Source organism: Salvelinus alpinus, chromosome 13 (genome assembly GCF_045679555.1).
Source record: "Salvelinus alpinus chromosome 13, SLU_Salpinus.1, whole genome shotgun sequence".
Lineage (NCBI taxonomy): Eukaryota > Metazoa > Chordata > Actinopteri > Salmoniformes > Salmonidae > Salvelinus > Salvelinus alpinus.
The window spans coordinates 28,724,814-28,741,594 of NC_092098.1; the positions used below are offsets into that span (position 1 = coordinate 28,724,814).

Consider the following 16,781-nt stretch of genomic DNA (forward strand, 5'->3'; position numbering starts at 1 on the left):
CACTGATGTGGTTAGATTTGACATCAGCCCATTTAAAACACCACATTTACTTTGAGTAATTTCAAAGACAAAAAGTGTCAGTCAGTTATTTTGCCATCAGCTATGGCCGACAGAGACACTGGCCAAATTACTCCTATTTTAGTGCATTCTCTTCCCCTTCCTATCAAGATGGCCTTCACTTTCATCATACTGATGTTCTGATCAAAATCCTGGCAAAAAATACTCAGTGTGCTTCCCAAAAAGCACCCTATTCCCTATGTAGTCCAGTACTTTTGACCAGGGCCCAAGTAGTGCACTATGTAGGTAATAGGGTGCCGTTTAGTATGCCGTCTCAAAGTCTTTTACCCTGACATGTCCCTTTATCAGTGAAGCTGTTATTTACCCTGACATGTCCCTTTATCAGTGAAGCTGTTATTTACCCTGACATGTCCCTTTATCAGTGAAGCTGTTATTTACCCTGACATGTCTCTTTATCAGTGAAGCTGTTATTTACCCTGACATGTCCCTTTATCAGTGAAGCTGTTATTTACCCTGACATGTCTCTTTATCAGTGAAGCTGTTATTTACCCTGACATGTCCCTTTATCAGTGAAGCTGTTATTTACCCTGACATGTCCCTTTATCAGTGAAGCTGTTATTTACCTTGACATGTCCCTTTAACAGTGAAGCTGTTATTTACCCTGACATGTCCCTTTATCAGTGAAGCTGTTATTTACCTTGACATGTCCCTTTATCAGTGAAGCTGTTATTTACCCTGACATGTCTCTTTATCAGTGAAGCTGTTATTTACCTTGACATGTCTCTTTATCAGTGAAGCTGTTATTTACCCTGACATGTCCCTTTATCAGTGAAGCTGTTAAACTATGGATTTGGGGTTTGAGGTTGTGATCGGATTGTTTTTTTCTGGTTCCAGATGATTGAGTCCGAGTGCTTTCAGGAGCTCAACGTGTTTCATACGGATGGGACAGTTCCCCCGGACCTGGACTGGAGAGGACAGCCCTCGCCTGCTCCTAAACAGGGGCTGCTGCAGAGGCTTTTTGGGAGACAGGTTAGATCCTCAACCGTATTAAACCTAAAACCTCAGTGTTGTGTGTGTCATAGATTCTACATTATATTTTATACTTGATTTGTTAGGTCTCTGTATGTTTTGGGCTGTAGGTGTATGGATTCTTATTGACTATGGGTATGTTTTGATAAACCAGAATGCACCTATTGTAGCATGATGTACTACATCACCCATAATGCTCTGTGTAAGATCTCACAACGAGCAGTATGGGTACTGTAGTACATCATATCAAATATAGCCCTTTTTACCTCAGCAGATGTCACAAAGTTCTTATACAGAAACCCAACCTAAAACCCCAAACAGCAAGCAATGCAGATATAGAAGGACAGTGGCTAGGAAAAACTCCCTAGAAAGGCAGGAACCTAGGAAGAAACCAAGCTCTGAGAAGAACCAGGCTCTGAGGTTTGGCCAGTCCTCTTCTGGATGTGCCGGGTGGAAATTATAAGAGTACATGGCCATTAAGGCCAGATCATTCTTCAAGACGTTCAAACATTCATAGATGAACAGCAGGGTCAAATAATAATCACAGTGGTTGTAGAGGGTGCAACAGGTTAGCACCTCAGGAGTAAATGTCAGTTGGGGTGGACGGTGGAGAGCAGAAGAGAAGAGAAGAGGGAGAGAGCGAGAGAGCGTACATACATTCACACAGGACACCAGATAAGACAGGAACATTTCACCAAATAGGACAGACTGACCCTAGCCCCCCGGCACATAGACTATTGCAGCATAGATACTGGAGGCTGAGACAGGCGGGTTCCGGGGTCACTGTGTCCCTTTCCGAAGATACCTTCGGACAAGGCCAACCAGGCAGGATATAACCCCACCAACTTTGCCGAAGCACAGCCCCCACACCAATAGAGGGATATCAACAGATCACCAACTTATTACCCTGAGACAAGGCTGAGTATAGCCCACGAAGATCTCCTCCACCGCACGAGCCCGAGGGGGCGCAAAACCCGACGGGAAGATCACGTCAGTGATTCAACCACTTAAGTCGAGTATAGCGAAAAAAGCCTGGCACGACGTGATGCACCCCTCCTAGGGACGGCATGGAAGAGCACTAGTAAGCCAGTGACGCAGCCCCCGTTATAGGTCAGAGGCAGAGAATCCCAGTGGAGAGAGGGGAGCTGGCAAGGCAGAGACAGCAGGGCGGTTCGTCACTCCAGAGCCTTGCCGTTCACCTTTGCACACCTGGGACAGATTACACTCAATCATAGGACCTACTGAAGAGATGAGTATTCAGTAAAGACTGAAAGGTCGAGAACGGGTCTGCGTCTCTCACATGGATAGGCAGATCATTCCATAACAATTGAGCTCTATAGGAGAAAACCTTGCCTCCAGCTGTTTGCTTAGAAATTCTAGGGACAATGAGGCCTGCGTCTTGTGACCGTAGTGTACGTGTAGGTATGTACGGCAAGACCAAATTGGAGAGATGGGTAGGAGCCAGTCCATGTAATGCTTTGTAGGTTAGCAGTAAAACCTTGAAATCAGCCCTAGCCTTAACAGGAAGCCAGTGTAGAGAGGCTAGCACTGGAGTAGTATGAGCTAATGTTTGGTTCTAGTCAAGATTCTAGCATCCGTGTTTAGCACTAACTGAAGTTTATTTAGTGCTTTATCCGGGTAGCCCGGAGAGTAGAGCATTGCAGTAGTCTAATCTATAAGTGACAGAAGCATGGCTTAGCTTTTCTGCATTATTTTTGGACAAAAAGTTTCAGATTTTTGCAATGTTAGGAATATGGAAATATTCTTGATATGTTCGTCAAGAGTGATCAGGGTCCAGAGTAACAGTTTTATTTGAGATGACTGTCAACCATCGAGATGAATTGTCAGATCATGCTCCTGAAGCTTACATAATGGTAAGCTTCTACATAAAGCTTACATAATGGTTTCCTGTCTCCTTATCAATACTTGTCCTCATGAACTTCTCTTTGGGCCTCCTGATAATTGCCTGCTCTCTGTCGCCCTCTGTCAGGACTGCTGTGGGAACTGCAGCGACAGCGATGAGGAGCCCACCAGGCTGTGACTGAGCACCCTCCTCCCAGCCTCACTGAGGATCTCATTTGTTTACAAATTTTGCACATTTGTATTTTTAAGATAGTTCTATATAAATATTGGAATGTATATTTTCAATATATAGCCATAAAGTCCATGTTATTTAAATGTAATCATGATTCAGAATCCGTCCACATTTTCATGCATGGCAACAACAGCTGTGACCATACTGTCACCCCCACATCTCATCTGTTGATGTTGTTCTCAGCCAATATCGCAAGCCTCTTTTCTTTTTCTTTCTCCTTTTCTTTGTCTTATAAAAAGTGTCGACTGGGCTCAGATTGCTTACAATTTTTATTTTATTTGAAATGTATATTCAAAATATATATTATTAATATTTACTTTGTGCAATTCTAGACAATCAAATTAGGATATTTGTTTGAAGTGTAGGCTTAAAAGGAAATTGAAGACTGAGGTGAACTCTTAGTATGAGGTATATGTACATTTTAGGGTTCTATCTAGAGAAATTTGATGTAAGCCAAATAGATATGACTGAATGATGCATATGTAAGTGCACAAGTGCAAACAAGTGTTTCATATATGTGACCTCTAAAGTCCTAAATGTGTCTTCCTAAGAATCTGGGTTTAGGTAAAAAGCATGTTAGTTCCCAACCACATTATGAGCTAGAGAAGGGAATTTTCTAAAAACGCCCTGCGTTATTGTACAGTAATTCAATTGCCAAAAGGGACCTTTTTGTAACACGTGGATAGCCGAGAATGGCCTTGGAGTTTCCTCTACCATGGCATCCTCTAGATTGCTACACTTTTGTCACAGAGCTCCTGAGTTTAATTTAGCGGTGCATTTATGACCAAACTGGTTTGTTTTAATCCTCAAAATATTTGAATAATTAAGTCCTTCCCATTCAAGGTGCTTCAGACCATGCTGCCTCTCTCTCTCTCTCTCTCTCTCCAGTCTCCTCTGCCGCTGTTGTACCTCATGTGTTCCTTTGCTATGCTGATGTGTGTCTGTGCATTATGTAACTCAGTGGGATTCTCCTTGTGGATGTGGGACTATAATAGGACTGAGCTCCCTGACAGACAATGAGACTATGGTATCCCCCACTGAACCCTCCTTACCAGAGACTCTATCAGACTGAGGAAGAGGGGTCAAAGGTGAAGGGAGGGGTTACAGAGAGGTTAAGCCATCTCCATGAAAACCTCGGCACTCCAACGGAAGTGAAAGAGACTTCCAAAACTCCTCTTACCATCCCCATCTCTCATTGAATTGTGTTTTATTGTGTGTGATTCTCAGATGAACTTGCCTACATTCCAGTCCATACCGTACTGTACTGTGTAAAGTTATGCTACTTTTGTTTATTTAGCAATATGACTTTTTTTAACCGGTGTAAAGTTAAAACCACAACATCAACAGCTCCACCGTGATACTAGAGCAGGACTTCTAGTCTGATTATTATGACTTGTCTTTACAATGTGCTCCTGAGCCAGGCTTACACATTGAGAGAGGATGGTCTTCTTGCAATGCACTGATGTTTTGTGTGTGTCCATATTTTACCATAACCACTAGACCAGTGTTTCACAAAGTCTGTCCTGGGGACCCGCGGGGTTACATGTTTTGGTTTTTGCCCTAGCATTACACAGCTGATTCAAATAATCAAAGCTTGATGATTAGTTGATTATTTGAATCAGCTGTGTAGTGTAAGGGGAAAACCCCATACGAGAATGCCTTGGGATCCCCAGGACCTAGCTTGAGAAACCCTGTACTAGACTCTCTGTCCTGGTCATGATGAGTGAACGTGCTACTGTACAAGGGAGTTCTTGGAACGTTCTCGGGAACATCAGGAGGATGTCTAAATCTCTGTTAGTATTCCAAGCCCAACAGGAGAGCACAAAGCAACAGGTTTTGACAGTGGGTATGAGAACAGTTCAATTTACCAAACATATACTTAATTTTTAACTCAGTAAAGAATGGATTAGACCCACTGGGCAATAACTGAATTCAACGTGGAAACTGATTGGATTTGCAAGAAGTCAGCAATGTCGAAATTCTGTATTTTTTTTCACCCAAGTTTTAACCTAAATAAAATTTTTGGATTTATAATTGAATTCGTGTTATTTGACAACTCAATCAAATGTAAATCAAAACAACAGTAAACATGTTCCCCACGAATGATGCTGCACCCCCTTGAGCCAATTATTAACAACAATTCAAGCTCAAACGGGACAGGAGATATGCTTGTTCAAAGTTTGGAATGTCAGTTAAATACTATAGCGCTGTTCCCTATGTGAAAAGACTATCTGTGAAGTGAAAATGGCAGTTAGCGTCTGTTAGTGCCAGACAGTCAAGTCATGGCCTTGTCCAGTTCATGTGTCACATACCTTACTTTGACTTTAAAGGGTTCAGGGACATTTACTTACGCTTTTAATATTTATCTGCGTTTATGTTATATTGTGTTACACACCTTCTGTGATTCTACAAGCCTTTCTGGTGAGCTACAGCAGCTGTAAAAAGCTATTTGGTGCACCATGTGCTGAACTGAAATGCTAGGGTATGCTAATGCTAGGCTAATGCTAGGCAGTCAAACTGGTCGTGCCTTTAGTAAGGTGCTTCTTTCCTAACATTATCCTGCCATCTTTATCTACCTGTACAATACTTCTACATTTTATTTCAGTTATTTATTTTTGTCATGTGCTCAATGTTTTTACCTATGTGTTCGCTCCTAACTGCTTTCAGTGTTCTGTGTTCTGTAAATGTTTTTGGTGTGTTGCCATTGACATTTTGCCAACTATGTTCAGACTGCACTAAGCCCTCACACCTTGGAGGCACACTTTGTGTTACACTTCACTTGGAGAACATGTTTGAGTATGAGGTGGGGGAAAAAGTATCTGAAAGTCCATATATCCTTTAAATACCATATTAAATCAAGCACTTAGTATTCTTTGTCTGATAAATTGTATCTAAGTCCACGTCCCCACTTTTGTTACGTTGCATGTGTGATACCTCCCTGAGCTCAGGAAGGTTGGAGACTTTATTCATGTTAACTTCCTCTGACTCCATTGCCTTCCCACACTGTCTTCTGCAAGGCCAAATGTCATACTGTGTGTCACTAGAGACCATTACGTAGGTCTCTGTTGTCCTACTGTGTTTACATGCCAAATGGAAGCAACCGAGAGGATAGTAATGATGATGATCAAGATCATATGTTGACAATGATGAAAGTGGACTCGATGATGATAATAATGAGGATGATGAAGATGTGAACATGTGCCATGTACATGCTATGTATCACTCTGATGTGATGTTTGTTTGAGCTCTTTTGTTCTCTCTTTCCCTTCTATCAACTCGTACTGTCTGCCTCTAACCTGTCTCCGTAGGTGCCTGTGAAAATGTACATTATTCATGGCCAATCAAACCATGTAACAAAGTATTTTACTTCAATAAAACTTTTTTTGTTTAGCTTTGGCGTGTCTTGTGTAATTCAATCTTGCAAACGAACAAAAATATTAACGCAACATGCAACAATTTCAACGATTTTACTCAATTACAGCTCATATAAGAAAATCAGTCTATTCAAATACATTCATTAGGCCCTAATCTATGGATTTCACATGACTGGGCAGGGGCGCAATCATGGCTGGACAGCATGCCAATTGCACGCTTCCTCAACTTCAGGCATCTGTTGTATGACAAAACAGCACATTTTAGAGTGGTATTGTACCCAGCACAAGGTGCACCTGTGTAATGATCATGCTGTTTAATCAGCTTCTTGATATGCCACACCTGTCAGGTGGATGGATTATCTTGGCAAAGGAGAAATGCTCACTAACAGTCATGTAAACACATTTCTGCACAAAATTTGAAAGTAATAAGCTTTTTGTGCATATGAACAAGCATGCCAATTGCACGCTTCCTCAACTTCAGGCATCTGTTGTATGACAAAACAGCACATTTTAGAGTGGTATTGTACCCAGCACAAGGTGCACCTGTGTAATGATCATGCTGTTTAATCAGCTTCTTGATATGCCACACCTGTCAGGTGGATGGATTATCTTGGCAAAGGAGAAATGCTCACTAACAGTCATGTAAACACATTTCTGCACAAAATTTGAAAGTAATAAGCTTTTTGTGCATATGAACAATTTCTGGGATCTTTTATTTCAGCACATGAAACATGGGGCCAACACTTTACATGTTTCGTTTATATTTTTGTTCAGTGTAGATGACAGTTGCCTGTGTAACAGGTGGGATTTGTGACCAGTAGCTCTCGTTCGAGAACCAAAATTAAGTTTTAACCATTAGACCAAAGGAAAATTCCTCTGATCCGAGGGCAACTATTGGGCTTATGAGTCTCAGGTAGGGCTACCAATCACGAGAGCGTGATTGCAAATTACCTCCGCTGCACCTGCATTCCTTTGGGCATCAGATTTTCGAGAAAAGTTGGAGGGATAATTAATTTGGAGGAAAGCTGCACTTCATTGGTGCAGCAGGTGCATCACCTGACATAAGTGTCAGGCTGCTCAGGTGTTGGTACCCACCGTCCATTTGAACTATTTCTCCCTGTAGGATCATGATGTGTATTGTGTAGCTCCCACATCACTGCATGCTATTCTACCAGAGAGCTTCTCTGTCCCAGCACTTATTTTCACCAATACAGTACTGATAAAGCCTTCATCTGTCTGGCTCTCCTCTTCTCCAAACCATCATCTGTGCCCCTCCCTCCCTCACACCTCTCTCTTTTTCCTCTCTCTCACTCATCAGCCTCCCCACCGTTGCCAGGCAACCCTCCTAAAGAGGGATTTAAAATAAATAAATGCTTGAAATAGACTTCTGTTTTTTAATATTGAAAGGAGGCACAGAGTTGAAAGGAGGCCTGGTGCAGACTGTCTTTATGGCATGAATGTATCATCAGGGTAGGCGGGGGTGTTGCTGGTGTTGTACGCATCAGGAGAGAAAGAAAGAATGAGAGAGAAAGAGAGAGAGAGAGAGATCCTATGCAACACAATGTTTTTGTCTTTTTCTCTCCCAGTTGTGGATCACCAAGGATGTTGAATGTATTGTTTTTACTTAGACATTAGCTGATTGGGAGTGTGTGATTGGCACCCCTCTATCCACTTAATCACTCTCTCTCTCTCTCTCTTAGTCTCTCTATTTCTCTCTCCACAGCAACCCTGAAGCATACAGTATAACACCAGAACCACCCTATCTATCCCGTCTCCCAACTCTCCCCTCTCAACGGTTGAAGGTTTATGTGTGAAGTCAGACAGTTAGTGATTAGAGCAGATGACTATGATGATGTAGAGCACAGCAAAACCCATATTTAGGCACAGCTGCGGTCCCTTCAGGTATAGAGACCTTAAAGATTTTACAGCATTTGAACAAAGTTTTTGAACAAACCCTTTTAATTCAAAACTTTGTCTCCATTCAATCACATTCATCTGTATCACCTACAGTGCTGTGAAAAAGTATTTGCCCCCTTCCTTACACTTAAATGTTTCACCAATCTGCATTGTGCTATCTGCTATCTGCAACTGGAATGAGATGTTCGACGAGCAGGTGTCCACATACTTTTGATCATGTATTATTGTATATCTCTATGTCTGTGTGGGTGTGTGCTTGAGTGAGTGCATGTGTGCTAAGGTGCACAGAATCCAAGCAGGTGGTCAGTCCAGTTCAAGTGTTCAGCAGTTTGATGACTTGTAGATAGAAATGGTCTCTGAGCCTGTTGGTATCAGACTTCTCCAATACCGTCTGCCCTACAATAAGGGAGAAAACAGCTCATGGCGCGGGTGTGTGGGGTCCTTGATGATGCTGCCTTCCTGGATGGGTGGTAGCACGGTCCGAAACCAACAGTGTTCCATCATGTGGACGGGGCAAGGCTAGGGATTGTCTTAGAGATCTATGCATCTAGGTGGCGACTCTTCTTCAGACTATTACACTTAGTGTGATTTACTTAGTGTGCATCAAGTCTCTTTGCAACCAATAAATAATAAGAAACTTAAACCACTGAGTGTTTCATTTCTATGGAAGAGACACTACATTTCATTAGCCTTCTGAGTCACTCTCTATGACTGCGTCCCAAGTGGCCCCTACCCTGTGGGCCCTGGTCAAAAGTAATGCACTAAATAGGTAATAGGGTGCCATTCGGGAAGACCGCATGTTGTGCCCTGAGGTATTCTCCATTTACTGGGAAATTAGAACTTCACCTAAGCCAACTTCCAGGGAAATACCCATGAATAAAGTTCAGGAGGAGAGAGTGAGCAGGACCCAACGTCACGACACAATGCTTTCCATTGTGCCCAAGCCTGGCCTCCCTGATGCTGCTGTGTCACTGATAGTATCTATCTGAATTACACCTCCATGTGCCACGTGTCACAGTCACACTCAGTCACAACAACCAATCACAATGGACAGTTATAATGACTTTGATGTCACGCCAGTGAGCACATGATCAGCGTCTCTGACTGGGAAGTTACTTTTTTTATTGCTCTCACTCACTAGGTCACGTTAGTCACACACACACACAGACACACACACATACAAGCCACATTCTCCTATTCCCCATAGGACGATACCGGAAATATCCTGTGTCGCTAGTTTGCTGCGTGGACACTTTATGGATGTTTAGTCAGGCTTAGGTCACATAGCACTGTGATTTCCCACACACATAATGGTTAACCCCTGCTGTGAAATGAAAATATCACTCCTCCTCAATATGTGGGAAATGGGTTTCCTTCATCTCAGCCTGACACTGCGTCCGACCACTAAGGCCACAGTGTAAGTCAGCCTAGCAAAACACAATCCATGTGGGGGGGGGTGGGGGGGGTCCTTGATGATTTGTACAGTCCCCTCAATAATAGACACAAATCAAATTATATTGGTTGTGTACACATATTTTGTAGATGTTATCGCAGGTGCAGCGAAATGCTTATGTTTCTAGCTCCAACAGTGGAGTAATACCTAACAATACAAAACATTACACACAAATATCAGAAATATCAGAAGGAGCTATGTCAGAGTCCGGAATATAAATATGCAGCATATGTGTATAATGGTGTGAAATAGACAGTATGGACAGTATATGAATAGAAAAGGTGTGTACAGCAGTAGTTATATAGGATCAGCCTTGACTAGAAGTATACAGTATAAATCAAATCAAATCAAATCAAATTTTATTAGTCACATACACATGGTTAGCAGATGTTAATGCGAGTGTAGCGAAATGCTTGTGCTTCTAGTTCCGACAATGCAGTAATAACCAACAAGTAATCTAACCTAACAATTCCACAACTACTACCTTATACACACACAAGTGTAAGGGATAAAGAATATGTACATAAAGATATATGAATGAGTGGTGGTACAGAACGGCATAGGCAAGATGCAGTAGATGGTATATACATATGAAGTGGGTTAAACAGTATGCAAACATTACTAAAGTCTATAAAGTGTAGGGTAGAGTACTGGGTGGTAGCCGGCTAGAAACAGTGACTAAGGTTCAGGGCAGGGTACTGGGCAGAGGCAGGCTAGTGGTGACTATTTAATAGTCTGATGGCCTGGAGATGGAAGCTATTTTTCAGTCTCTCGGTCCCAGCTTTGATGCACCTGTACTGTCTCCGCCTTCTAGATGGTGGCGGGTTGAAAAGGCCGTGGCTCGGGTGGCTGAGGTCCTTGATGATCTTCTTGCCTTTCTATGACACCGGGTGCTGTAGATGTCCTGGAGGGCAGGCAGTGTGCCCCCGGTGATGCGTTGGTCTGACTGCACCACCCTCTGGAGAGCTCTGAGGTTGAGGACAGTGCAATTGCCGTATCAGGCAGTGATACAGTTGAGCATCTGTAGAATTTTGTGAGGGTCTTAGGGGCCAAGCCCCAAAAAATTCAGCCTCCTACGGTTGAAGTGGCGCTATTGTGCCTTTTTGATTCAGAGGGGTTGGGTTAAATGCCGAAGACACATTTCAGTTGAAGGCATTTAGTTGTACAACTGACTAGGTATCCCCCTTTCCCTTTCTTCACCACACTGTCTGTGTGAATGGACCATTTCAGGTTGTCAGTGATGTGCACACCGAGGAACTTGAAGCTTTTCACCCTCTCCACTGCGGCCCCGTCGATGTGGATGGGGGCGTGCTCTCTCTGCTGTCTACTGAAGTCCACGATCAGCTCCTTCGTTTTGTTGACATTGAGTGACTGGCTATTTTCCTGGCACCACTCCACCAGGGCCCTCACCTCCTCCCTATAGGATGTCTCGTCATTGCAGGTAATCAGACCTACCACTGTTGTGTCATCTTCAAACTTGATGATTGAGTTGGAGACGTGCGTGGCCACACAGTCATGGGTGAACAGGGAGTACAGGAGGGGGCTGTACACGCACCCTTGTGGGGCTCCTGTGTTGAGGATCAGTGTGGCGGTGGTGTTGTTGCCTACCTTCGCCACTTGGGGTCGGCCCGTCAGGAAGTCCAGGACCCAGTTTCACAGGGCGGGGTTCAGACCCAGGGCCCCAAGTTAAGTGATGAGCTTGGAGGGCACTATGATAGGTATTCCTCTTTTCCAGATGGGATAGGGCAGTGAACAGCGTGAAGGCGATTGCATCTGCTTCATCCGTTGATCTGTTGGGGCGGTATGCAAATTGTAGTGGGTCTAAGTTATCGGGTAAGATGTAAGAGATATGATCCTTAACTAGCCTCTCAAAGCACTTCATGATGATAGAAAGGAAAAGGGGCACACCTAGTCAGTTGTACAACTGAATGCCTTGAACTGAAATGTGTCTTCCACATTTAACCCAACTCCTCTGAATCAGAGAGGTGTGGGGGGCTTAATCGACATCCACGTCTTTGGCGCCCGGGGAACAGTTGCTTAACTGCCTTGCTCAGGAGTGAGTGCTACAGGGTGATATTCATTTACAGAGCATTCGGAAAGTATTCAGACCGCTTGACTTTTTCGACATTTTGTTACGTTACAGCCTTCTTCTTTTTTTATTTTTTATTTTATTCCCTCATCAATCTACTCACAATACCCCATAATGACAAAGCAAAAACAGGTTTTTATATTTTTTGTAAATGTATAAAACATATATATATATATATATATATATACACACATCACATTTACATAAGTATTCAAAGTATCCTATTTTTCCTAGTATCCTAAAATCCCACAATTCGTGCCATAGTTTAGACTACTGATAGATGCTGCGGTCAGTCAGAGTTGAGTCCTATTGTAGCCTAATGGCCAAAAAAGAGCAAACGTGCAATGTATTCAAGGCTTAAGTACTCTAAAGTTTTACATTTCTAACTCAATATCACAGACCAGATTTGCCCTAACAAAAAATGCATCAACCCTTACAAATATATTAATTTACATAATAATTCAAATGACATTAGCTGTAGCTAGAGGAGAGACTGCATGTCTTTAACCCTGCATTATAATATAACTTATTTTGAATGAAAGCCAGGAATGAGTGAGTCACTCAGCCTTATACTTCTGTTCTTGCTTCTGTTGCCTATATTCTTATAAGCGTCCGGATTAAAGAACCCGGCCACTAGGAGCGCCGCTTCCGGATGAGCATTTTCTTAAGCAAAAAGCTGTATAAGGCCATAAGCGAGCTGTATTTGGCCATAGGCGAACAAGAACATTTTCATCCAGAAGCGGCGCTCCTTTAATGCAGATGTAATGGCGCCAGAGGGGAGGGCTGCCGTTTTATGGGCTCTTAACCAACCGTGCTATTTTGCTCATTTTTTCACATTGTTTGTAACTCATTTTGTACATAATGTTGCTGCTACCATCTCTTTTGACCGAAAATAGCTTCTGGACATCAGAACAGAACATTACTCACCTCGAACTGGATGAAGGTTTTTTCTTTAATGAGTCCGACGCGAAGGGTATACTGCTTTGTCGAGACAAGGCCCAAATCCCCATCATCAGCGTGAAGAAAATACGGAGAAAAAGGGGGAGGAGGGCGTGGTGCTTTGTAAGAATTTGCCGACGAGAAGGAAAACCACCACTACCCTTTGTATTATTGGAAAACAAACTGGACAATCTGTGATTAAGACTATCCTACCAACATGATATTAAAAACTGTTGTTTCACCAAGACTTGGCTGAACGACGACACAGATAATATAGAGCTGGCTGGCTTCTCCGTGTTTCAGCAGGACAGAGCAGCTACGTCTGGTAAGACGAGGAGCGGGGGTGTGTGTCTATTTGTACAACTGCTGGTGCGGGATGTCTAATATTGAAGAAGTCTCAAGGTATTGCTCGACTGAGGTATAATTCCTCATGATAAGCTGTATACCACATCTACCAAGAAAGTTCTCATTTATATTATTCATAGCAGTCTATTTACCACCACAAACCGATGCTGGCACTGAGACCGCACTCAACGAGCTGTATAAGGCCATAAATAAACAAGAAAATGCTCATCCAGAAGCGGCATTCCAAGTGGCCGGGGACTTTAATGCAGGCAAACTTAAATCCGTTTTACCTAATTTTTGCCAGAATGTCACATGCAACCAAAAAACAAAACTCTAGACCACCTTTACTCCACACACAGAGACGCATACAAAGCTCTACCTCGCCCTCCATTTGGCAAATCTGACCATAATTCTATCCTCCTGACAAGCAAAAACTAAAGTAGGAAGTTTTGCTAGCACAGACTGGAATATGTTCCGGGATTCATCAAATGGCATTGAGGAGTATACCACCTCAGTCACTGGCTTCATCAATAAGTGCATCGATGACTTCATCCCCACAGTGACCGTAAGTACATTTCCCAATCAAAAGCCATGGATTACTGGCAACATCCGCACGGAGCTAAAGGCTAGAGTTGCTGCTTTCAGGGAGCGGGACACTAATCCGGACACTTATAAGAAATCCTGCTATGCCCTCAGACAAACCATTAAACAGGCAAAGCATCAAAAGAAGACTAAGATTGAATCCTACTACACCGGCTCTGATGCTCTTCAGATGTGGCAGGGCTTGAAAACTATTACAGACTACAAAGGGAAACCCAGCAGCGAGCTGCTCAGTGACGCAAGCCTACCAAACGAGCAAAATGCCTTTTATGCTCACTTCGAGGCAAGCAACACTGAAGCATTCATGAGAGCACCAGCTGTTCCGGACGACTGTGTGATCACACTCTGCATAGCCGCAGGGCCAGACGGATTACCAGGACGTGTACTCAAAGCATGCGCGGAACAACTGACAAGTGTCTTCACTGACATTTTCTACCTCTCCCTGGCCGACACTGTAATACCTACATGTTTCACAGAGACCACCATAGTCCCTGTGTGAAGGTAACCTGCCTAGATTATTACCTAAATGATTTCCGCCCCGTAGCCCTCACGTCGGTAGCCATGAAGTGCTTTGAGAGGCTGGCCATGGCTCACATCAACGCCATCATGGCAGAAACCATAAACCCACTCTCAATCGCACTCCACATTGCCCTTTCCCACCTGGACAAAAGGAACACCTATGTGAGAATGCTGTTCATTGACTACAGCTCAGCGGTCAACACCATAGCGCCCGCAAAGCTCACCACTAAACTAAGGACCCTAGGACTGAACACCTTCCTCTGAAACTGGATTCTGGACTTCCTTACGGGCCACCCCCGGATGGTAAGGGTAGGCAACAACACATTTGCCACGCTGATCCTCAAGGGTGTGTGCTTAGTCCCCTCCTGTACTCCCTGTTCACCCATGACTGTGTGTCCAAGAATGACTCCAACACCACTGATGACACAACAGTGGTAGGTCTGATCACTGACAATGATGAGACAGTCTACAGGGAGGAGTTCAGAGACCTGGCAGTGTAATGCCAGGACAACAACCTCTCCCTCAATGTTAGCAAGACAAAGGAACTGATCGTGGACTATAGGAAAAGGAGGGCCGAACAGGCCCCCATTAACATCGATGGGACTGAAGTGGAGCGGGTCGAGAGTTTCAAGTTCCTTGGTGTCCACATCACCAACAAACTATCATGATCCAAACACACTAAGACAGTTGAGAAGATGGCATGACAACACCTTTTCCCCCTCAGGAGACGGAAAAGATTTGGCATGGGTCCCCAGATCCTCAAAAAGTTCTTCAGCTGCACCATCGAGAGCATCCTGACCGGTTGCATCACTGCCTGGTATGGCAACTGCTCGGCATCTGACCATAAGGCTGGGGCAAAGCTTCCTGACATCCAGGACCTATATACTAGGCGGTTTTAGAGGAAGACCTCAAAAATTGTCAAAGATTCCAGTCACCCAAGTCATAGACCGTTCTCTCTGCTACTGTACAGCAAGCGGTACCAGAGCGCCAAGTCTAGGACCAAAAGGCTCCTTAACAGCTTCTACCGCCAAGCCATAAGACTGTAGAACAATTAATCAAATGGCCACTCTTTTGTTTTTACACTGATGCTACTTGCTATTTATTATTGTTATTGTTATGTATCTTTATTGTGTTAGTTTTTGATTGAATTTTTTTTTTTTTACTTTAGTTTATTTAGTAAATATAAATAAGTCGATTTCTTAAATTGCATTGTTGGTTAAGGGCTTGTAAGTAAACATTTCACAGTAAAGTCCTGTTGTATTCGGCGCATGTGACAAATAAATTTGATTTTATTTTATTTGAGTGTATGTTTAATATCCTACAGATTCTGTTATCACCAAGCCTCATGCAACCGCAAAATGTCGGATAAATCAATTTCACAAATCGGGCTGTTTTTAAACTTTGGTATGCTGCATGAAAGGCTTAAAAAAAAATCCATTACAACAGACTCTCTTGTATTACCTAAAATGTATTTAGTTTTGTTCACACTTCCAAACGGGCAGAAAAATATTATTGCACCTGTTTGTCATGCAACAGTACCTCTTGCGCTTTTGACAATGATTTTACATGAGGCCTAATTCACATGATATGCCTCAAATACTTATATCCACTAGGCTAATAAATAATCACATTTTCCCTTTCGATTATTAAATGAACCTTTATCATGTTATTTCATGTGTTCCCTTTGCAGCACATGCAAAAGAGATTTGGAGTTGTTAAACGGGAGTGACAAAATATATTACAATTGAATTTGAATGAACTGAATGATGAGGATGATGAAGAAGAGAGTGATTGAATTTAGAACAATAATGTAAGAATTGCTCTTCCTCTGTTCTGTGCGCACTCTCAAAAAAGTACACTTTTTTTTTGTTTCTACTTTGTCAGAAGAAGCTGTAACTGGACCGTAGCTTATTACTTACTAAAACTGTTGTTACACTGTACGGTTTTTATTCTAAGAAAAACAAAAATGGTCTGTTATATTCCAATATATTCTTAAAATGTACAGTGCATTCGGAAAGCATTCAGACCCTTTGACTTTTTCCACATGTTGTTACATTACAGCATTATTCTAAAATGTATTAAATAATTTCCTCATAAATCTCCTGACAATAACCCACACTGACAAAGTGAACAGTTTTATTAAAATTTTTGCAAATGTATTAAAAATAAAAAACAGAAATACCTTATTTACATAAGTATTCAGACCCTTTGCTATGAGACTCGAAATTGAGCTCAGTTGCATCCTGTTTCCATTGATCATCCTTGAGATGTTTCTACAACTTGAATGGAGTCCACCTGTGGTAAATTCAATTGATTGGACATGATTTGGAAAGGCACACACCTGTCTACATAAGGTCTACATGTCAGAGCAAAAACCAAACCATGAGGTCAAAGGCATTGTCC

The 16,781-nt window shown here is 42.7% G+C and overlaps 1 protein-coding gene across 3 annotated transcripts in view; it reads left to right on the forward strand.

Moving 5' to 3' along the window:
- Positions 1 to 6,532, forward strand: part of LOC139537492 (G protein-coupled receptor kinase 6-like) — a 42,239-nt gene extending 35,707 nt beyond the window's left edge. For all 3 annotated transcript variants that reach the window (XM_071338861.1, XM_071338862.1, XM_071338863.1), the window contains 2 exons: positions 913 to 1,047; positions 3,038 to 6,532. In XM_071338861.1, the coding sequence (XP_071194962.1) occupies positions 913 to 1,047; positions 3,038 to 3,088 (186 nt within the window). In that variant the 3' untranslated portion in view covers positions 3,089 to 6,532. The remainder of the gene's footprint in view (positions 1 to 912; positions 1,048 to 3,037) is intronic.
- Positions 6,533 to 16,781: the final 10,249 nt, after the last annotated feature.